Source organism: Pongo abelii, chromosome 6 (assembly GCF_028885655.2).
Source record: "Pongo abelii isolate AG06213 chromosome 6, NHGRI_mPonAbe1-v2.0_pri, whole genome shotgun sequence".
In the NCBI taxonomy this organism is placed as follows: Eukaryota; Metazoa; Chordata; class Mammalia; order Primates; family Hominidae; genus Pongo; species Pongo abelii.
This window is the reverse complement of record NC_071991.2, coordinates 51,954,694-51,978,234: the sequence shown is the minus strand read 5'-3', so window position 1 is coordinate 51,978,234 and position 23,541 is coordinate 51,954,694. Positions and strand designations below refer to the sequence as shown.

The window sequence follows — 23,541 nt, the reverse complement described above, 5'->3', positions numbered from 1 at the left end:
GAGTGCAGTGGTGCAATTTAGTGGCACAATCTCGGCTCACTGCAACCTTCGACTCCCAGGTTCCAGCAATTTTTATGCCTCAGCCTCCCAAGTAGCTGGGACTACAGGCCGTGCCACCACACCCTGCTAATTTTTGTATTTTTAGTAGAGCCAGGGTTTCACCATGTTGGCCAGGCTGGTCTTGAACTCCTGACTTCAGGTGATCCAACCACCTCGGCCTCCCAAGGTGCTAGAGTTACAGGTGTGAGCCACTGAACCTGGCCTAATATGCTGTTGCATCCGATTTTATCACGTTTTATTCAGTATTTTTGCACTTATATTTATAAATTAGATCGTGCCCTGTTTTTTCAGTTTTCTTTTTCTTTTTTGTTGCTCTCTTTGCCAGGTTTTGGTATCAGAATTGTGTTTGCTTCCAAAACCAGTTGAGAAAGCGTTGGTGATTTGCTTTCATTATTCCAAAATTTTAATAAATTATAACACCCAATTCCAATTCCAAGTGCATCTGATTACTCTAATGGATTCCTGTGGCATCTGGGTCTCTATGATGAAGTCCTCCCTGGCATAGGCTGGTATATGGGAGCTTGTGGGATGAATGCAAGTATCAGCTCACAGTGCGGCCACTGATGGCTTGGAGGACCCTCACGGTGCCTTAAAACTTTTGCCTAGACAACTGCCACGGGAGACTCTCGCAATACATGCCTCCCTTTTCTTTTTTTGGAGACAGAGTCTCGTACTGTCGCCAGGGCTGGTGTGCAGTGGCGCGATCTCGGCTCGCTGCAACTTCCGCCTCCCGGGTTCAAGCGATTCTCCTGCCTCAGCCTCCCGAGTAGCTGGGACTACAGGCAGGCGCCACCACGCCTGGCTAATTTTTTTGTATTTTTAGTAGAGACGGGGTTTCATCATGTTGGCCAGGATGGTCTCCATCTCCTGACCTCATGATCCGCCTGCCTTGGCCTCCCAAAGCGTTGGGATTACAGGCGTGAGCCACGGCGCCCGGCCTCCCTTTTCCTTTAAGTAGTATAAAAACAAACAAACAAAAAAAGTCCTGAAGGATGGTTTCGGTCTCTTTCAAGGTAGACCATACCCTTGTAACTAAGCTTAAAAAAATAAAATCTAATTTTCCCTCCCTCTCCAAAGCAGCAAGGGGAAATTAGATCCACGGCCACGTAGGAGCCCCTCACAGCACCAAACCTGGTGTCTCCAGGGACGGGCGGAGACCAGCGGGTGGGCTTGGGCAGTACGCGCTTTTCTCTTCCGACTTTGGGCCAAAGCCTTGTCCGGAGATCACAGTGTCTCGCTCGGGGACACGCCCTCTCTAGGCCCAGACTTGGTCCCCACTGCAGTTCCCAGCCCCCCTCCCCGCTGCGGCACGCACATTCCCAAGGCCGGGCGGGGCAGGGCGCCGCAGGCCCGCCCTCGGCGCGCGGCCAGGCTGGGCTCCTCCCCTCGAGCAGCGGCCGTGGGGCGGGCGGCGGGGGAGAGGGGTGGCGGCCGCAGCCCGGGTAGGGCCAGAAGACCGTTCCACGTTTGCAAACGCGGCCGCACGCCCAGGCCGACCCCTGCCGCCCGAGCTCCGCGCTGCGTCCGCGCCACTCTCCTCGCCGCCCCGATGGCGTTCCGGGGCTGGAGGCCCCCGCCGCCACCGCTGCTCCTGCTGCTGCTCTGGGTGACCGGGCAGGCAGCGCCCGTGGCGGGCCTGGGCTCCGACGCGGAGCTGCAGATCGAGCGGCGCTTCGTGCCCGACGAGTGCCCGCGCACCGTGCGCAGCGGCGACTTCGTGCGCTACCACTACGTGGGGACGTTCCCCGACGGCCAGAAGTTCGACTCCAGGTACCGCGCCCTTGGCGCCCGGCGCGGCCTCAGCGGATGCGCGTCCCTCTCTCCAGACAGGCCTTTCCCTCCTGCCGGACCTCCCCTAGCTCCGCCCAGTGCATCCGCGCTCCTCCCTTCTTCCGCTGCCCAGATCCTCCCAGACCCCAGACCCTCCGCCGCGGGTGAGCCTCCCGGCCCTCACGTGCTCTAGGCCGCCAGCCGGAGACTGGACCCTTGGAGGACCTTGAGCAGCGGGGTTGGGGCAGACCACGTCCTCCCTTTCCTCCTAGCGCATGGATACACGCAAAATCAGTGTAAAATAATCAGTGTAAGTGGGGGCCACGTTGCACAACTGGACCCCCAAGAGTGGATGTTCGTGCCTGCCTCTCTTCTCCCTTTCCTGTTCCTTCCCTCCGCTCTCTTGGGAATCTAGTCAGATGGTGCTTCTCACACAGAACAATGATGAAGAGGCTAGCAGCCCCAAACATACAATGAGCTGTTAACAATGTGTAGGTGTAGTTCTAAGTACTTTCCATATTGTAGTGAACTCATTTAATTGTACAGCAGTCTTGTGAGGTAGGTACTATCACTACCCTCATTTTATCAGTAAGGTAACAAGCAACTGAGGCTAAGAAACGTGTTTAAACAATGGAGTCAGATTGTTTAATCCAACTCCAGTTTGTGCGCGCAACTACCACTGCCCTTCCTTTCCTGCCATACAAAAACCACTCTTGGGGCTGGGCGTGGTGGCTCACGCCTGTAATCCCAGCACTTTGAGAGGCCGAGGCGGGAGGATCGCTTGAGCCCAGGAGTTTGGGGCTGCTGTGAGCTATGATCGTGCCACTGCACTGCAGCCTGGGAGACAGAGAGAGATCCCATCAAAAAACAAAACACAATGCAACACCTCTCGTGGGCAGGAGGTAGTCCAGGACCGTCACTCTGCTTTGCACCAGGCCCTATACCAGGCCCAAAACTCCTTCTCTCAGCTCTGCCTCAGGATGACAGCACCGCTCTCCAGTTTCCCTCCAGTTTAGGTTCGGGGTTAACAGGCCTCTCTTCGTCCAGCACCAGGCTACTCCTCGCCAAGGCTTTTGTTACAAAGCCTGGTCTGTGCCAGCACTTCCCTTCGTGAATCACTAGGTCAGGCAGAGAGAGCTATTTGTTGAGCCCCTGCTATGTGCCCCAAGGCCTAGGGTCATTATGAATGTTTTGTAGGCTCTTGACTTTTTTGAAGTTCCAGACAATTAATATACAAAAGCTGTTCAGCATAGTATGTGGCACTAGCAAGCGCTTAGAAATGGTCATTCTTACTACTATTTTAGTTGCTTTAAAAAAAAAAAAAAAACAGGCTGGGCGCGGTGGCTCACGCCTGTAATCCCAGCACTTTGGGAGGCCGAGGCGGGCAGATCACGAGGTCAGGAGATTGAGACCATCCTAGCTAACACGGTGAAACCCCGTCTCTACTAAAAATACAAAAAATTACTTGGGCGAGGTGGCGGGCACCTGTAGTCCCAGCTACGCGGGAGGCTGAGGCAGGAGAATGGCGTGAAGCTGGGAGGCGGAGCCTGCAGTGAGCCGAGATCGCGCCACTGCACTCCAACCTGGGCGACAGCGAGACTCCGTCTCAAAAAAAACAAAAAACAAAAAAAACCCAGCTTTATTGAGATATAATGCCATACAATTTGCCCATTTGGTGTGTACAATTCAGTGTTTTTTAGTATATTCACAGAGTTGTGCAAACATCACAACTAGCTATTTCCAAAACATTTTCATCACCCCTAAAAAAGAAACGCTGGACGCATTATCAGTCACTCCCCAACCCCAGTTAGACTGCCCTCCAGTCCCTTTCAGCCACGAATCCACTTTATGTCTCTATGGATTTGCCTCTTCTGGACATTTTGTATAAATGGAATCATATAATTTGAGGTGCGTTGTATAATTGGCTTCTTTCATGGTTCATTTATGGTGTAAAGTATATCAGTACTTCGTTCCTTTTTGTGGCTGTATATGTAATATTCCATTGTGTCCATTCATCAGTTGATGGACATTTGGATTGCTTATACTTTTTGGCTATCATGAATGATGTTATGAACATTCATGTGCAAGGTTTTGTGTGGATGTACCTTTTCCTTTTTTTGGATATATACCTAGGAGTTGGAATTGCTGTGTCCTATGGCACCTATGTTATAAACGTTTTGAAGAATAGCCAACCTGTTTCCCCACAATGGCTGCACCATTTTACATTCCCACCAGCAGTGTATGAAGGTTCATAGTTCTCCACAGTCTCAACAACACTTGTACTTGTCTTTTTTTTTTTTTTTTTTTTGAGACGGAATTTCGCTCTTGTCACCGAGGCTGGAGTGCAATGGTGCGATCACAGCTCACTGCAACCTCCCTGCCTCCCGGGTTCAAGCAATTCTCTTGCCTCAGCCTCCTGAGTAGCTGGGATTACAGGCGCCTGCCACCACGCCTGGCTAATTTTTGTATTTTTAGTAGAGACGAGGTTTCACCATGTTGGCCAGGCTGGTCTCGAACTCCTGACCTCAGGTGATCTGCCCACCTCGGCCTCCCAAAGTGCTGGGATTACAGGCATGAGCCACCATGCCCAGCCTGTGTCTTTGATTATAACCATTTAGTGGGTGTGAAATGATATCTCATTGTGGTTTTGATCTGCATTTCTCTAATGGCTAACGATGTTGAGCATCATGTGTGTATTGACCATTTGTGTATCTTCTTTCATGTGCTTCTTTCATAGGGAAGAATTTCTTGCTTGAGTTGATGGTAATTAATTCCAGTAGAATAAGTTGTCCTACTATCTAGAACATCTCTAGGGCCGGCAGCCACTGTGAGGCAGTGTAGGGCAGTTGAAAGAGCATGGAGGATCTACCATCCATTCATCAAACATTTTTCAGCGTCTATCCTTCAAGACAGAGACTAGTCCTAGTCTAGTATGTCTCTTCCCCATCCCTACCAGTTACAGCCTAGGCTATTACAACATAGTGTGATAAGTACAGTAAGACAGTAGCGCACACTCTGTCTCTCATAGAGTTGACACATAGTTCTTACCATGTGCCTTCACATATGTTAACTCATTTAATCTTAGAATAATTTGTTTAACTTCACAAGACAGTGAGGTAGGTACCTCATTACAAATGAAGAAACTGAGGCTCAGAAAGTTCAAATGATTTGCCCAAGGAACATAACTGCTAAGTGGTTGAGTGGAGATTTGAACCCAGGTAGTTCATGGCCGTAATCTATGGTCTGTAGTCCACCCACGTATATGATAGAAGAAAGGTAAGTAGCTATGAAAGCACAGAGAAGGCTTAACTATATGTTTGTGTGTCTGTGTGTGGGGGAGGTTAGGATGGAATCCTGGGATGGCAGGGATAAGACCCAAGGATGACTAAAATTCACCAGGGAGGAGCTCAGGAGTGTGTCTGCAGACCCCAAGGTCCAGGCTTGTCTTTTGATAAATATTATTATGTGTCTACCACATACCTTTTTGGGTATACAGAGTTCCAGATGCTCTAGCACAGTAGTGTTTAAACTGCATATACTTCTGAATCACATAGAGAGCCTGTTATACAGTTTCCGATACAGTAGCTCTGGGGATAGGGCCTAGGAATTTGCTTTTCTGACAAGTTCCCAGCTGATGCCACTGGTCTGAGGACCACACTTTGAGAACCATTGCTCTAAAACAGGGGTACTGAAATGGGATATCAATTTACAAAAATAAATAAATAAGTAAATAAATAAAAAAAACAGGGGTCCCTAACCCCTGGGCCACGGACCTGTTGTGGTCTGTGGCCTGTTAGGAACAGGCCTGCACAGCCGGAGGTGAGCAGCAGGTGAGCAAGCAAAGCTTCATCTGTATTTACAGTGTCTCTGCATTGCTCACATCACTGCTTGAGCTCGGCCTCCTGTCAGATCAGCAGTGGCATTAGATTCTCATAGGCACATGAACCCTATTGTGTACTGCACATGGGAGGGATCTAGGTTATGTGCTCCTTATGAGAATCTAATGCGTGATGATCTGTCACTGTCTCCCATCACCCCCAGATGGGACCATCTAGTTGCAGGAAAACTAGCTCAGGGTTCCCACTGATTCTACATTATGGTGAGTTGTATAATTATTTCATTATATATTACAGTGTAATAATAATGGAAATAAAGTGCACAATAAATGTAATGTATCTGAATAATCCCAAAACCATCCCCCAACCCCGGTCATGGAAAAAGTGAATTCCTTTCATGAAACTGGTCCTTGGGGCCAAAAAGGTTGGGGACCACTGCTCTAAAAGAATCACAGACTCAGCCAGGCGTGGTGGCTCATGCCTGTAATCCCAGCACTTTGGGAGGCCGAGGCGGGCAGATCACCTGAGGGAGTTGGAGACCAGCCTGAGCAACATGGAGAAACCCCGTCTCTACTAAAAATACAAAAAATTAGCCGAGTGTGGTGGTGCATGCCTGTAATCCCAGCTACTCGGGAGGCTGAGGCAGGAGAATCGCTTGAACCTGGGAGGTGGAGGTTGCGGTGAGTCGAGATCGCGCCATTGCACTACAGCCTGGGCAACAAGAGCTAAACTCCGTCTCAAAAACTAACTAACTAAATAAAAGAATCATGAACTCAATAACGGGGTCAACTTCATTTTGTATATTCATTCATTTATTCATTCTTTTTTTTTTTGAGACAGTGTCTCGCTTTGTTGCCCAGGCTGGAGTGCAGTGATGCAGTCTCACATCACTGCAGCCTCTGCTTCCTGGGTTCAAGCAATTCTTGTGCCTCAGCCTCCTGAGTAGCTGGGATTACAGGTGTGCAGCACCACACCTGGCTAATTTTTGTGTGTTTAGTAGAGATGGGGTTTCGCCACCTTGGCCAGGCTGGAATTCATTTATTCATCCAACAAATATTTACTGAGTACCAACTCTTGCAGGTGCCAAGGATGTAACAGTAAATAAAACAGAAATCTCTGCCCTCATGGAGCTTACATACTAGTGAGAGGACAGGCATACTCTTTAAGTTATATGGTAAAGTAGAAGTTGGTGAGGACTATGGAGAAAAAGCAGTAGGAGTGAGGGGTGGGAGGATGGGGCGACAGGCCCAGAAAGGTGAGAGGACAGTGGTCACCCAGCTAATATAACTGACCTTCAGATTCTGGACTGAGGAGCTCTCATGCCTCACACAAAGCAGCCAGCATGCAGTGAGTGCCTTGTGAGTATTATGCGTAGATACCTCTACCCGTTCCAGGGAGGGAAGGATTTCTTCTTGCTGAAGCCATATGAAAGGCTTTGAGGAGGAGCTGATGCTTGAGTTGGGCCTTGAGCATGGATGGGATTTCATTCCTTGAAGCGGGGGGTGTGTTTAAGAGACTGGATGGGGTGGACCAGAGTCTGGGCCTGAGTAGTGCATGCTCAAGGAACAGTGAGAGGCCCCAATATTTGGGTCAGGAGGCAGGGGACCTGGCACTGGAAGGGTGTGGGAGAAGCAGTCCTTGGGAGGCCAGGGTGGCTGAGCTAGGTGTTGTGGACTTGGTATTTTTTTTTTTCATCCCATAGATTCAAGTTGCCCTGAATACATGCTTCTGTTCAGAATCTTGTGAAGGGAAGGTTTTTGTTCAGAGGAGTAAGGGGATTGAGGCACTCAGTGGATGGACTGATAGTGTAAGTAGAAATTCTAGAGATCAGCCTCATTGGGGCTTCCTTTTACACAGGGATTCATCCAGCTTCTAACATTCCAGGTACTGGGATACAGCAGAGGATAAAGCTGACAAAAATCCCTGCCCTCAAGTCAGGGTTGGGGTGAACACAAGCCCGTCCTGCAGACTTAAGCAGAAAGGAGTGGGAATTTATTGGAAGGATCTCCAATTCCTTGTGAGGGTCCAGAATCATGGACTGAGGTGACTTTCTGCCTCTCCCCAAGGGGTTGCAAACGGGGCTTCATTCTCTCCCACTAGAAAGAGAGTGCTCCAGTAAGCTCCCCATGCTGCACACATGACCTCTGGGATCCAGCACCAATGCCGACAAACTGGACTTTCTCACTTCTAGGTTTCCAGGAAATAATCTGATGGGTCCTGCTTGGGGCAGGTGACTACCCTATTGGGTGTTAAGTCACATGGTCCTAAGTGGGGGCCCAGGCTCACCCTTTCAGCAGGACTGGTCCTCAGGGAAGAGCCAGTGGGCTGGGCAGCAGCCAGGATGGAGTCGGGGGGCCTGACAGGGGCAGTGGTGTCAGAGCGACTGGCCAGGTCAGGACATGCTAACTTAGGAGTTGTTTAGAGTGTGACTCCACATCGCAACTCTTTCTATGGAGAAGGGGAGTGCTGAAAGGGAGGCTGCTACCATGCATTAGCCCTGTGCGTTTCTGCTAACTAGGGGAAGATCCTAGCCACTTCTCACTGCGGTCTCCTGAGGCCATTGGCAGCTGGCCAAGCACCCCTGGTGAAGACTTATTAGCAGGGCTTTGAATTTTCATTTGTGGGTCATTGCGAGCAATTACACATTTATATTAACAATTTAATTTGGCTGTATGGTATTTTACTGGGTTAAGCCCTGTGAAAAATGGGAATCATCTATAGGGATCTGACATTTTAATTTGTGCAGTTGCTTAAAAACAAAAATCAATAACAACAATGGATTTTGCTTTGCTTTGCAAAGTTTTTCATTTAATGATGTTTTAATGGGTCAAAGCCCATCCAAGCCAACAGCTCATGTTTCAGGGTCTGATTCTCTGAGGAGCTATGAATGGAGGCGTTCTCTCTCATTTCTTCTCTGTTCCCGCTTGCTCCCTCTCTCCTCCCTCACCTCCTCTAACCTTCCTCCTCTGCAGCGTTCTCACACTTTCCTGTCTGGGTAGTTTGCCGGTTCATTAACTGCTTTTCTTTTCTCCCTGGCATGTCTCATTAGCTACTGGTAGAGATGGTTGTTTGAGGGAAATAGTCTTAGGCAAAGGGTCTAGAAAGCCCAGAGTCCCCTTTGGGAGTGAATGTCTGGAGAGGGAGGTGGGAGGCAGAAAAGCCAGACTCTGCCTCCCTGCTTTCAAGTCTGCAGTAAGATCAGTCTCAGTAGTGAAACTCAGCCAGCAGAGGGGGTGAGTCTCAGCTGGGAGCTAGGCGGCCAGTGGGGAGGTGAGTTTCAGTCCCATTCGTGAAGGGTGGTGGCAGAACCACAGTCCAAACGTCAAGCAGGTCCCCTGTGAGTCAGCCGTCTGAGTTGGCCCAAGTGAGACAAGACCAACTTTGAGGCCCCCAAAGGGTAGTTCCCGTGCCCAGTGGACTTGTTCTTCCTTACTTTGCCTCCCTTCTGTTATGGGTTCTCAAAATATGGCAGTCTTTTTTAAATTTCTTTCTTTTTGAGACAGGGTCTCACTCTGTTTCCCAGGCTGGAGTGCAGTGGTGCTCACTGCAACCTCTGCCTCCTGGGTTCAAGCAATTCTTAGGCCTCAGCCACCCGAGTAGCTAGGATCACAGGTGTGTGCTACCACACCTGGCTAATTTTTGTATTTTTGGTAGAGACAAGATTTTGTCATGTTGCCCAGGCTGGTCTCGAACTCCTGAGCTCAAGTGATCCACCTGCCTCAGCCTCCCAAAGTGTTGGGATTACCGCTTGAGCCACCGTGCCCAGCCTGTCATTTGTCCTTTTAAAAGCTCGTTTTTATTGCAGATTTAAACCTACATTTAGAAGCCCCATTATGCCTTAAGAATATAGCCATGGGGGCCAGGCATGGTGGCTCATGCTTGTGATCCCGGCACTTTGGGAGGCCGAGGCAGGTGGATCATGAGGTCAGGAGTTCAAGTCAGCCTGACCAACATGGTGAAACCCCATCTCTACTAAAATTACAAAAATTAGCTGGGCATGGTGGCATGCACCTGTAATCCCAGCTACTCAGGAGGCTGACAGGAGAATTGCTTGAACCCAGGAGGTGGAGCTTGCAGTGAACCGAGATTGCACCACTGCACTCCAGCCTGGGCGACAGAGCGAGACTCCATCTCAAAAAAAAAAAATATATATATATTTTTATATATATATTTATATATATATATTTATATATATTTTTATATATTTATATTTATATTTATATTTTTATATATTTATATTTATATTTATATTTTTATATATTTATATTTTTATATATAGCCATGGGGGGCTGGGCGCGGTGGCTTATGCTTCTAATCCCAGCACTTTGGGAGGCCAAGGCAGGTGGATCACCTGAGGTCAGGAGTTCAAGACCAGCCTGGCCAACATGGTGAAACTGAATCTTTACTAAAAATACAAAAATTAGCTGGGTGTGGTAGTGTGTGCCTGTAATCCCAGCTTCTAGGGAGGCTGAGGCAGGAGAATTGCTTGAACATGAGAGGCAGAGGTTGCAGTGAGCCAAGATTGTGCCACTGCACTCTAGCCTGGGTGACAGTGAGACGCCATCTCAAAAAAAAAAAAAAAAAAAAGAATATATCCATGAGGATAGTTATTTATCTCAAGTAATGTGTTGCCAATATAATGTGAGCTTTTGTGTAGGCAGTTTAGTGTGTTGACTATGATGTCTCCTGTCTCAGTGGTCCTTGGGTTAATAATTTTAAAGAGCATCATCAGATGGTGCTACAGACAACTTTCCCATCACCCCCCTGGGGCAGTGATGGAAGGGGACAAAAATAAGCTGGTGGAGAGGAAAGGAGGGTGTTGGATGTGCTAGGTGGTTTCCATTTGCCTTTCTAGGTCCACCCTTCACCTGTTCCATTTGCTTTTTGCTCTGGGAGGCTGACATGTATGGACTACATGTGCATAGTATGGGTTGCATTAATGACCCTTTGTCTTCTGGCTTTGGTTGGGTTCAGCCAATGGGACATTGTGATAAGCCATTCCTGCGTCACTGGAAAGAAATACCCAAGGCTGGGTAATTTATAAGAAAAGAGGTTTAATTGGCTCACAGTTCTGCAGGCTGTACAGGAAGCATAGCATGCTGTCGTCAGCTTCTGGTGAGGACCTCAGGAGATTTATAGTGATGGTGGAAGGGAAAAGGGGAGCAGACATCTCACATGGCAAGAGCAGGAGCAAGAGAGAGAGGGTGGGAGGTGCCACACACTTTTAAACAAGCAGATCTGTGAACTCATTCATCACCAAGGGGATGGCGCTAAGTCCTCCCACCAGGCCCCACCTCCAACACTGGGGATTACATTTCAACATGAGATTTGGCATGGACACAGATCCAAACCCTATCAGGCATCAGATGTTCAAAGGGAGGGAAGAGAGTGAGGTGAAGGTATGTATTCCTCTGGCTTCCTGTCTGTAGGGTCACCATGGATTGTGGCCCTAAACTAAAGGGCCCAGTTCCTGTCAGGTAGCCCCTGGCTGCCCTCTCTGTCTCTGTCATTCAAGCTCAGGTATGATAGCAGCATTCCCTACCCAGCCACAGAGGTACTATCCCTTGTGTTTTGCTGTGTTCTGTACACACCTTTGCACACACCCACTTTGTTATTACTTTAAAAAAAACATAAAATTTACCATTGTAACCATTTTGAACTGTATAATAGTGTTAGCTATATTCACACTGTTGTGCGATATATCTCTAGAATTTTTCCATCTTGCAAAATTGAAACTTTATGTCCATTGAACAACTTCTCTGCATTTTTCCCTCTTCCTTGTCCCCTGATAACAACATTCCACTTTCTGTTTCTATGAGTTTGACTACTTTAGATACCTCATATAATTCGTGGAATCATGCAATATTTGTCTTTCTGTGACTGGCTTGTTTCACTTTACGTAATGTCCTCAAGGTTCATCCATATTGTAGCATGTGATAGGATTTCCTTCTTTTTTAAGGCGGAATAATATTTCATTGTGTGTATATGCCACATATTTTTTATCCATTTATTTGTCTATGGACATTTAGATTGCTTCTAGCTTTTGGCTATTGTAAATCGTGCTGAGTTGAACATGTGTGTGCAAATATCTGAGTTGTTGTTGTTTTGTTTTTGTTTTAGTTTAGACAGAGTGGTTTTTTTGTTTTGTTTTGTTTTGTTTTTTGAGACAGTTTCGCTCTTATTGCCTGGGCTGGAGTGCAATAGTGCGATCTCAGCTCATCGCAACCTCCGCCTCCCAGGTTCAAGTGATTCTCCTGCCTCAGCCTCCTGAGTAGCTGGGATTACAGGCACCCAGCACTATGCCCAGCTGATTTTTGTATTTTTAGTAGAGACAGGGTTTCTCCATGTTGGTCAGGCTGGTTTCTAACTCCCGACCTCAGGTGATCTGCCTGCCTCAGCCTCCCAAACTGTTGGGATTACAGGCTTGAGCCACCGCACCTGGCTTGGACAGAGTCTTTTGTTCTGTTGCTCAGGGTCAAGTGCAGTGGCATAATCACAGCTTACTGCAGGCTTGACCTCCTGAGCTCAAGCGATCCTCTCACTTCAACCTCCCGAGTACCTGGGACTACAGTACCTGTGCACCACCACACATAGCTAATTTTTGTGTTTTTGTAAAGATGGTGTTTCACCAGGTTGCCTAGGCGGGTCTTGAACTCTTGGGCTCAAGCTTCAACCTTGGATTACAGGCATGAGCCACTGCGTCCGGCCTGATTCTGTTTTCAGTTCTTTTGGGTATACACCAAGAGATAGGATTGCTAGATCATACAGTACTTCTATTTTTAATTTTTTGAGGAGCCTACAGACCATTTTCTAGAGCAAGTACAACATTTTGCATTCCCATCAAAGTGCACAAAGATTCCGATTTCTCCATATCCTCTCCATCACTTTTTATTTTCCAGTTTTTTGATAGTGGCCATTCTAACAAGTGTGTGTGAGATAATATTGCATTGCGGCTTTCTTTTTCTTTCTTTTTTTTTTTTGAGACAGAGTTTCACTTTTGTCGCCCAGGCAGGAGTGCAGTGGCATGATCTTAGCTCACTGCAACCTCTGCCTCCTAGGTTCAAGCGATTCTCCTGCCTCAGCCCCCCGAGTAGCTGGGACTACAGGCATATGCCACCATGCCTGGCTAATTTTTGTATTTTTAGTAGAGATGGGGTTTTGCCATGTTGGCCAGGCTGGTCTTGAACTCCTGACCTCAGGTGATCCGCCCATCTCAGTCTCCCAAAGTGCTGGGATTACAGGCGTGAGCCACCATGCCTGGCCTGCATTGTGGTTTTTGATTTGCATTTCTCCGCTGTTTAGTGATGTGGAGCATCTTTTCATATGCTTGTCGGCCATTTGTATATCTTCTTTGGAGAAATATTCATTCAATCCCTTTGCTCATTTTAAAATTGGATTATTTTGTGGTTGTTGAGTTTTAGGAGTTCTTTATATATTCTAGATATTAATCCCTTATCACATTTGAGGTTTGCAAACATTTTCTCCCATTTTTTAGGTTGCCTTTTTACTCTGTTGATTGTTTTCTTTGCTGCTCAGAGTTTTAAAGTTTGACAAAGTCCCCTTTGTCTGTTTTTGTTTTTGTTACCTGTGCTTTTGGTGTCATATCCAATCCAATGTCATGATGCTTTTCCCTTGTGTTTTTTTCCTAGTTTTATAGTTTTGGATCTTATATTTATGCATTTAATCCATTTTGAATTGATTGTTTCCTATGGTATAAAGTAAGAATCTCCAACTTTATTCTTTTGCATGTGGAGATCCGATTTTCCCAGCACCGTTTATTGAAGAGACCATCCTTTACCCACTGTGTAGCCTTAGCCCTTGTCAAAGCTCATTTGACCATATAGGCAAAAGTTTATTTCTGGGCTATTTTGATCTATTGGTCTATGTGTCTGTATCTGGGTCAGTACCGTGCTGCCTTGATTATGATAGCTTCATAATATGTTTTAAAATCAGGAAGTGTGAGGCCTCCAGCTTTGTTCTTCTTTCTCAGGATTGTTTTGGCTCTTTAGAGTCCTTCAAAATTCCAAGGCCAGGCACCGTGGCTCACACCTGTAATCCCAGCACTTTGGGAGGCCGAGGCAGTCTGATCACCTGAGGTCAGGAGTTCAAGACCAGCCTGGCCAACATGGTGAAACCCTGTCTCTACTAAAAATACAAAAATTAGCCAGGCATGGTGGCAGGCCCCTATAATCCCAGCTACTCAGGAGGCTGAGGCAGAATTGCTTGAACCCGGTAGGAAGAAGTTGCAGTGAGCCGAAATTGCACCACTGCACTCTAGCCTGGGTGACAGAGTGAGACTCTATCTCAAAAAAAAAAAAAAAAAAAAAAAAATTCCGTATGAATTTTAGTTTAGTATTTTTTTTTCTAGTTCTGCAAAAAATGCCATCAGGATTTTGGTAGGAATTGCATTGAATCAATAGATTGCTTTGGTTAGTGTGGACATCTTAGCCATATTAAGTCTTCCCATCCATGAACAAGAAATGTCTTTCCATTTATTTGTGTCCTCTTTAATTTATTTATTTATTTCTTTTTTTAGAGACAGAGTCTCAGTCTGTTGCCCAGACTGGAGTGAAGTGGTGCAATCTCGGCTCACCACAATCTCCATCTCCCAGGTTCAAGCGATTCTCCTGTCTCAGCCTCCCGAGTAGCTGGGATTACAGGCATATGCAACCATGCCTGGCTAATTTTTGTATTTTTAGTAGAGACAGGTTTCACCATGTTGGCCAGGCTGGTCTCAAACTCCTGACTTCAGGTAATCCACCCGCCTTGGCCTCCCAAAGTGCAGGGATTACATGCGTGAGCCACTGCACCTGGCCCTCTTTAATTTCTTTCAGCAGTGTTTTTCTAGTTTCCATTGTAGTCTTTTGCCTCCTTGGTTAGGTTTATCCTAAGTATTTCATTCTTCTTGATGCTATTGTAAATAGAATTATTTTGTTCATTTCCTTTTTTAAGATTGTTCATTATTAGTGTATAGAAATGCAACTGATTTTGGGGTGTTGATTTTGTATCCTGCAACTTTGCCAAATTTGTTTATTAGTTGGTTTTTTTTCCCCGCAGAACCATGAAGTCCAATGTTTATTAGTTTTAACAGCTTTTTTTATGGACTCTTACAGGGTTTTCTATATATAAAGTTATTTCGTCAGTTAAAAGAGATATTTCTACTTCTTCCTTTCCAATTTCTGTGCCATGTATTTCTTTTTCTTGTTTAATTGCTCTAGCTAGGAGTTCCAGGACCATGCTGAATAGAAGTGTTGAAAGCAAGCATCTTTTCCTTGTTCCCAATCACAGGGGAACACCTTTGAGTTTTTCACCTTTGATTATGATCTCAGCTGTGCACAACCCCATTTTAAACTTTCCTGGAACAGCTTCGTTTGGGTGTGTCATCTGTTTCCTGCAGGCCCCGAATGAGATGCCCGTAAAAGATGTAAATAAGCCAGATCCCAGGACAGGTTGTATAAATGCTTACTCCAGAGTGTGCAGAAGTAATTTTCATGACCGGTTCTGGGCTTGATGCTGCCCATGAGTTTGTGCCAGTTGTGCTGATCAGAATAAATTTGTTCAGAACAACTTTATTTTTCCAGATGGTCAGAATTTTAAGCAGTAGATAAGACTGGTCTTGCATTGTTAGCCTCTTATATAAATGTATACATTATTAATGTATAAATGTATACATTTTCTTTCAGAAAGGTTTTTTGGTTTTTAGCACTTTGGTGCTTAATTGTTCACAGTGCTTAGGCAACATCAAATGAAGAAGTTAATACTGTGAGGCAACAACTGTTTCTTCCTTTCTTCCTTTCTTTCTTTCCTTTCTTTCCTTTCTTTCTTTCCAGGATCTCACTCTGTCACCCAGGATTGAGTGCCAGGGTATGATCTTGGCTCACTGCAGCCTCTGCCTCCCAGGCTCAAGCGATTCTCCCACCTCAGTCTCCCAAGTAGCTGGGACCACATGCGCATACCACCATGCTCAGCTAATTTTTTGTATTTTTAGTAGAGATGGGATTTCACAATGTTGCCCAAGCTGGGCAACAACTGTTTCTATACACCTCTAGGGAGGCCCTGACCCTGGAGTGTGAGATTCAGATGGTCCTGGATTCTTGCTTTTTTCCGTCCTCATGTTTAATTTCATGAGCTTGGGAAATTTTGTAACCTCCAAAGAGCCTGAGTATCATAGCATCCACCTTAAAGTATTGTATGAGGATTAAATGGTGTAGTATATATTGAAGAGCTTAGTTTGCTACTGTGCCCAACAAATAATAGATACTCTGTAAATGTTAGTTAGTATTAAAAAGTTTTGTTAAATTTGGGAAGTATATTCGGGTTCTGTGAATGAAAAAGATATTTTTAAAGTAGTTTCTTGCCGGTGCATTGTTGCTGCTTGCGTGTGTTCTGTGTGAAGTCTTGCTTTCTGGCCCATTATTATAATAAATCTGCCAGTCTGATGATGGCTTAGTGGCAGGGCGAGTCCCCAGCCAAGTGTAATTCAAGAGCAGGCATTCCAGGGGGTGGGGATTGGGGCCCCGGAGGTAGAGGGTGGAGGTGTAAAGCTGACTTGGGCACACAACTGGCCATGTGCTTTTGTCCTCTGGCTTGTTGGCCTGTACTTGAAATCTTGCTTTCTGTTCACTGACCTTGAAGAAAGGAAACTTATTAAAATAGGCTGTAAAACTAGGAGGAGAAAGAGAAGAGGGCCAGGTCTCAGGAAGCTGCCCTGAGGAGAGTGGTGAGGTGGACTCTCTTGCTGGCCCAACTGTTCATTAGGGAAAAAGAGGAAAACGTGAAAGTATTTTGCAAAATGAAGGGTGACACATTCTCATGAAGTAAATCCCAGCAGCTCTTAACATTTTATTACATAAGTAATTACGTGATCATTTTGAAAAATAAGATAATTAAAGAGAAAACAAATTCAGTCACCTGAAGTCCTCTACCTGTAGATGATAGATAATATTTCATGTATTGCCTTGTGGATTTTTTCATATGCATCTATATATGTAAGTTGAAAACGGAGTGATTTTATACTGTGTTAACCTGTTCCCCCCTACCCTTTTTGAGACAAAGTTTCACTCTGTCACCCAGGCTGGATGACAGTGCAGTGGCACCATCTCAGCTCACTGCAACCTTCACCTCCCAGGTTTAAGCAATGCTTGTACCTCAGGCTCCCAAGTAGCTGGGACTACAGGTGCACACCACCACGCCTGGCTAATTTTGTATTTTTAGTAGAGATGGGGTTTCACCATGTTGGCCAGGCTGGTCTCGAACTCCTGATCTCAAGAGATCCACTGTCCTTGGCCTCCCAGAGTGCTGAGATTACAGGCATGAGCCACCACACCTGGCATTGTAACCTGCCCTTTACTCTTATTGTATATATCCCTCCATGTCAGTGAGTAAAAATTTGTTATTATAAAATGCCATAGAGCATTTTATTTGATGTCTTCTGAAACCCTGTGGGTCTCTATCAGTGTATAAGGTACTTGTAAGCAAAGTCCATGCCTTGTACTTTATATCCCCCAAAGCACCTGGCACAGTCCCCTAATAGGCAAGCCCCTGTTTATTGCTAAATTTGACATTGAAGAAGATAAAGGTGTGAGTCACAGCCATGATTTCCTTATTTATCTTTTGATCTAAGGCTATTGCCTATCAGCCTTTAAAACACGTATATTAGTGATCCTAAGACTACATCATACTTTCTATTACCTGTGATAATTATAGCAATATTGGCATAACACTTAGGTTTTCAGAGCATTTTTCACGTTGTTACACAGATCCTGGGGAGGCTGTTATTATTTCTTGCATTTTGCAGTGGAGGAAACTGAGGTTAAGAGAGTTTAAGTATGTTTTATGCTGTTACCATGCTGCCTGTGTGTTTAACTTAGCTGGATGACTTTAAAAAAAAATCAAGTGTGTGTGTGTGTCTGTGTGTGTGTGTGTGTGTGTGTTAACTTTGGCCATTAGTACCTATGATGTTGGTTTTAGGTACCAATCATATAGAAAATGAAATGAAGTTTTTTTTTTTTTTTTTTTTTTTTTTGACACAGAGTCTTGCTCTGTCACCTAGGCTGGAGTGCAGTGGTGCTATCTCGGCTCACTGCAATCTCCGCCTCCCAGGTTCAAGCAATTCTCCTGCCTCAGCCTCCTGAGTTGCTGGGACTACAGGCGTGTGCCACCACGCCTGGCTAATTTTTTGTATTTTTAGTAGAGACGGGGTTTCACCGTGTTGGCCAGGCTGGTTTCAAACTGCTGACCTCAGGTGATCCACTCTCCTTGGCCTCCCAAAGTGTTGGGATTACAGGTGTGAGCCACTGCACCTGGCTGTAAAGTCTTTTTTATTTTATTTTATTTTATTTTTTGAGACTCTGTCGCCCAGGCTGGAGTGCAGTGGTGCAATCATAGCTCACTGCAGCCTCAAACTCTTGGGCTCAAGCGATCCTCCTACCTCAGCTTCCAAAGTAGCTGGGACTATAGGCATGCACCACCACACCTGGCTAATTATATGTATTTATTTATTTAGTAGAGAGTGGGCCTCACTTTGTTGCCCCAGCTGGTCTCGAACTCCTAACTTCAACTTAACTCCTCTTGCTTTGGCCTTCTAAAGCCCTGGCATAACCACAGCCAACTCTTTCTTTTTTGTGTGTGTGAAAGAATAGGTAACTATTTTGCAAAATCAGTTTAACACATTTTTTTTTTTTTCCTGGAGAGAGTTATGCTGATTCTTATTGAACTAGATTTGCTGGCAATATTCAAGGTAGTCTAAAATTTCCAACCCTACAAGTACTGTCCAGTGGAGATGTTCCTGTGTCAGTAACTCCTTGGCAGGGTTTTTGCTTTGCTGTGGCCCCATTACATCTATGGGCACATTTTTACAGGTTGGTGTTTACTGAGGAAGTGACTATTTATACTTTTCTTTCTCTTTCCCTACCCTTTGGGTCTTCAGCTATGACAGAGACTCCACTTTCAACGTGTTTGTGGGAAAAGGACAGCTGATCACAGGGATGGACCAGGCTCTTGTTGGGATGTGCGTAAACGAGAGGCGTTTCGTGAAGATTCCCCCAAAGCTTGCCTACGGAAGTGAAGGAGTTTGTAAGCTTTTCTTCCTCGTTTATAAACGCATCAGCAGAAACAATCAGAACTCTTTTAGGATGTTAAGTCAAACAGATTGGAGAATCTTGGAAGCTTTAGATTGGGGGAAAATGAAAAGCAGTGAACTCATACACAGCTAAAATTTCCATCTTAGGTTTATTTATTTATTCTAGATGTGAAAGAAAGTGTCATTAACACAGATGTATTGAATGATACCCTCAATGAGAAGAAAACTGTTTTTTCTCTTTTCTTTCAATTTCATTTGGAGGAAAGAGGGAGGAAGAATAGGTCATTTTGGGATTGTAGAGCAGTGACTGCTTGAACCCTTTTGGCCCACATTCACCTTGGCAGCATCCTAGGTGTTTATTTATCTAGGCTGAAAAGCAGCAACTGTGAACTCAGTGTGAAATCTTTAATTTCTAGCTGGTGTGATCCCCCCCAATTCAGTGCTTCATTTTGATGTACTTCTGATGGATATTTGGAATTCTGAAGACCGGGTTCAGATTCACACCTATTTCAAGCCCCCAAGTTGCCCTCGGACCATCCAGGTGTCTGATTTTGTGAGGTACCACTACAATGGGACGTTCCTGGATGGAACTCTGTTTGATTCAAGGTAAGTCCTGTCATTCATGGCAGTATCAGTGAAATGTCCCATGCATAGTTCTTTCCTTCCATCTTACTTGCTTTTTATGCCGATGGGGAAACCAGAATAAGGACTCTTCACAACTGTAACCAGTACCGAACTCATCTACTTAAGACTTTTGGTCAGTGTTGCATCTTCTCTGGTGCCAGAGTCAAAATTTTAATACATCTTAGAAACATTGAAGAGCAATGTTTATCTAACTTAACAGTATTTTGAGATCTCATCATTAAGTGAAAGGCTCTATTTCTTCTTTTTTTTGAGATGGAGTCTCACCCTGTCACCCAGGCTGGAGTGCAGTGGCACGATCTTGGCTCACTGCAACCTCTGCCTCCTGGGTTCAAGCGATTCTCCTGCCTCAGCCTCCCAAGTAGCTGAGACTACAGGCGCACGCCACCACGCCAAGCTAATTTTTTGTATTTTTAGTAGAGACGGGGTTTCAGCAAATTAGCCAGGGTGTTCTCGATCTCCTGACCTCATGATCTGCCTGCCTTGGCCTCCCAAAGTGCTGGGATTACAGGCGTGAGCCACCGCGCCCGGCCGTGAAAGGCTCTATTTCTAAGGAGGCTTATGCATGTTTTGGTTCATTTTTATAGTTTTCCCATGGAAGCAAGAGGGAAAAGATGAATGTATATGAAGCTATGGAGAGGCATGGGGCTACACGGGAGATCAGGAAACCCTTTGCAATTTCTTCTCATTAGAGCGTGTTTGATTAGTGGAATAGCTGGCCTGTTTTTGTCTATCACTAGTATAAATGCATGCTTTTTATTTCTTTCTAAACTTGAGGACATCTGCCCTCTGTTTGGGGGAAAGATCCATAAATGTCCATCTCTAGGGATGGGTATGGGATCATCGTTTAGCTGATATTTGGGTAACAAAAACCGTACTGAGAGATGAGTTGGAAATATCCTCATGGTGTGGAACTTTTTCCCTTTCTCATTACCTTTCAGTCACAATCGCATGAAAACATATGACACGTATGTGGGAATAGGCTGGCTGATTCCTGGAATGGATAAAGGGCTGCTGGGGATGTGTGTGGGTGAGAAGCGCATCATCACCATTCCTCCTTTTCTGGCCTATGGAGAGGATGGAGATGGTAAGTCCTTCTCCTTCTTGGAGCCACTCTCTCCTACCCTTATTTTTATTGCAGTGGTTAATTCAATTGTCACTACATGAAACCCACTAGACCTTTCAGTCTAGACCTACACTGTCCAATGTGGTAACCACTAGCTACATGTGGCTATTTATATTGAAATGGAAACAAGTTAAAATTAGCTAAAATTTAAAATTCAGTTCCTTGGTCACACTGCTACATTTTAGGTACCCAATAGCCTCACGTTGCCGAGGGCCACCATAGTGGACAGTGCAGATACAGACCCAGATCATTTCCGTCACTCAGAAAGTTCTATTTGACAGTGCTGGTCTGGATTGTCTGCTGTCTGATGATTGAGTTGCAGAAATTTCCACTTAACTTATGGTCATTGGCATTCATAAGTAACCCCCTCTGCCCCTGTCATACCTGTCATGGCCTTGGCCACCAACCTCTCTGGCTTTAATATTTGTGAAATGAGACTTGAACTAGACCCTATAAAAGTTGCAGATATCCAGGTAGAAATTTAGCCATACAATGTCAGAATTGCCAAATTTCCCCGTTTGCACCTCTACAATGGGTTTTACCTATGACATTAACTCCATATGGACAAAAGCAAAGTGTAATGTTAGAAAACACGTTAATTACAATTAGTGTCCTGTTTATAGTTTTACTGTGAAGGAAAACACATAATATTGACTGATAAATGGAATGTCTCAGGTACTCATGTTTGAATTTCAGGTGCGTTTAGTCATATTGACATGCTGGCACAACATAGAGGCCTGTAGGCATTTAAACAGCAGATGGATACAGTGATGTGTTGATTCATAATGGGGATATGTTCTGAGAAAGGCATCATTAGGCAATTGCATTGTTGTGCAAATGCCATAGAGTGCACTTACATAATCCTAGGTGCTACAGCCTGCTGCACACTTAGGCTGTGTGGTGTAACCTGTTTCCTCTAGGCTGCAAACCTGCACAGCATGTGTACTGAATCCTGTGAGCTACTGTAACACAATGGTAAGAATTTGTGTATCTAAACATAGAAAAGGTACAGTAAAGACACGATATGATAATCTCATGGGACCACTCTCATATATGTGGTCTGTTGTTGACCAAAACTTCATTGTGCAGCACATGACTTTGTAGTTAAGGATATAAATGAGAACATAATGCTTCTTAAGAAGTTTACTGATAGTGATAGCCAACTTACAATAGCTAATATGCTTTCGATGTTGTTTCCTGGCTCTGTGGAGCGGAGCAGGAGGAGAAGGGAGCCCGAGGTGATGGGGCTCAGCCTTCTCTCCTTTCTACCTCCATATATATATATATATATCTATACTCATATATATATACACACACTCATATATATACATATATATATATGTATATATATACACTTTTTTTTTTTTTTTGAGACAGAGTCTCACTCTGTTGCCTAGGCTGGAGTGCAGTGGTGCGATCTCGGCTCACTGCAACCTGTGCCTCCTGGGTTCAAGAGATTCTCCTGCCTCACCCTCCTAGGTAGCTTGGACTACAAGCGTATGCCACCATGCCTGGCAAATTTTTGTATTTTTAGTAGAGACAGCATTTTGCCATGTTGGCCAGACTGGTCTCAAACTGCTGAGGTCAAGCCATCCATCCACCTCAGCCTCCCAAAGCGCTGGGATTACAGGTGTGAACCACTGTGCCTGGCCCACTTTTATATATTTTACATGCTGGGGATCTGCAGATGGTTTCTTAAAAAGAGTATTAGGGGTGGAATTCCCTACTAAAAGAGAAATAAAGTTTAAAGCAGTGCCATAAGTATGTCTTAATTCTCCCCCCCACCGAGATGTAAGATATTGTTATTATTATTTTTAGAGATAGGGTCTCACTCTGTCACCCAGACTGGAGTGATGCCATCATAGCTCACTGTAACCTCAAACTCCTGGGTGATCTTCCTGCCTCAGCCTCCCGAATAGTTAGGACTACAGGCGTGTGCCACCATGCTTGGCTAGTTAAAAAAATTTTTTTAGAGACAGTGTCTCGCTACGTTACCGAGGCTTACCTTGAAATCCTGGACTCAAGTGATCCTCCCACCTCAGCCTCCCAAAGTGCTGGGATTATGGGTGGGAGCCACTGTGCCTGGCAGTTACTGTTTTCTTATTGATGTTCAAATGGTCTTGTCCTTGGCCCCAAGAAGTTCATTCACATTGGCTCCCAGATCCTTTTGTCATCAGCCACATAACAAAACCAGATGTGAGCCTAATATGAAAAATATTAGTTATTTACTTTAAATAAATAATAGTTTATTTAGAGTAGTTATTTTTGAATACTTTATACTTGAATACTGTGCTTGGCTATCCAAGTGTAACTTTAAATGGGTGGACTGTATGGTATGTGAATTATATCTCTGAAAAGTTGCTATAGAAAACATTATTCATTTAGTACACATTAATGCTAGAAAAATTGAAACCCCAGGCCGGGCGCAGTGGCTCGCGCCTGTAATCCCAGCACTTTGGGAGGCTAAATTGGCTGGATCACCTGAGGTCGGGAGTTCAAGACCAGCCTGGCCAGCATGGGGAAACCCCGTCTCTACTAAAAATACAAAATTTAGCCAGGCGTGGTGGCAGGTGCCTATAATCCCAGCTACTTGGGAAGCTGAGGCAGGAGAATAGCTTGAACCCGGGAGGCGAAGGTTGCAGTGAGCCGAGATCGTGCTATTACACTCCAGCCTGGGCAACAGAGAGAGACTCCATCTCAAAAAAAAAAAAAGAAAGAAAAAAGAAAAGAAAAATTTAAACCCCATGGTTACTTTTAAGGCTTTCATTTTTCTCTTAAATGAAAAGATACAGTAAGGCACAAAAGATTAATATTCTATCTCCCACGCATGCAATTTAGGGATTGACCACACCTTGCATTCCAGGGGCTGACTCAGTAGCCGGCTTTCAGCAGATTTCATCATTCCTTGGAGGGGAAGGAAATGCAGGGTGGGCTTTGCCAAAGGCCAGTGGAAGGAGCTCAGGCTTGGCGGCATCTAGTTTGCTTGTCTGGGCCTACTCCTTTGCATGGTATAACAAATGGCAAGT

The 23,541-nt window shown here is 45.1% G+C and overlaps 1 protein-coding gene across 1 annotated transcript in view; it reads left to right on the top strand.

Moving 5' to 3' along the window:
• Positions 1–1,412: 1,412 nt before the first annotated feature.
• The window catches only part of FKBP9 (FKBP prolyl isomerase 9), a 49,168-nt gene continuing 27,039 nt past the window's right edge, over positions 1,413–23,541 (top strand). The window contains exons 1-4 of the mRNA XM_002818068.5: positions 1,413–1,830; positions 18,595–18,740; positions 19,164–19,353; positions 20,331–20,476. Of these exons, the coding sequence (XP_002818114.2) occupies positions 1,610–1,830; positions 18,595–18,740; positions 19,164–19,353; positions 20,331–20,476 (703 nt within the window). The 5' untranslated portion in view covers positions 1,413–1,609. The remainder of the gene's footprint in view (positions 1,831–18,594; positions 18,741–19,163; positions 19,354–20,330; positions 20,477–23,541) is intronic.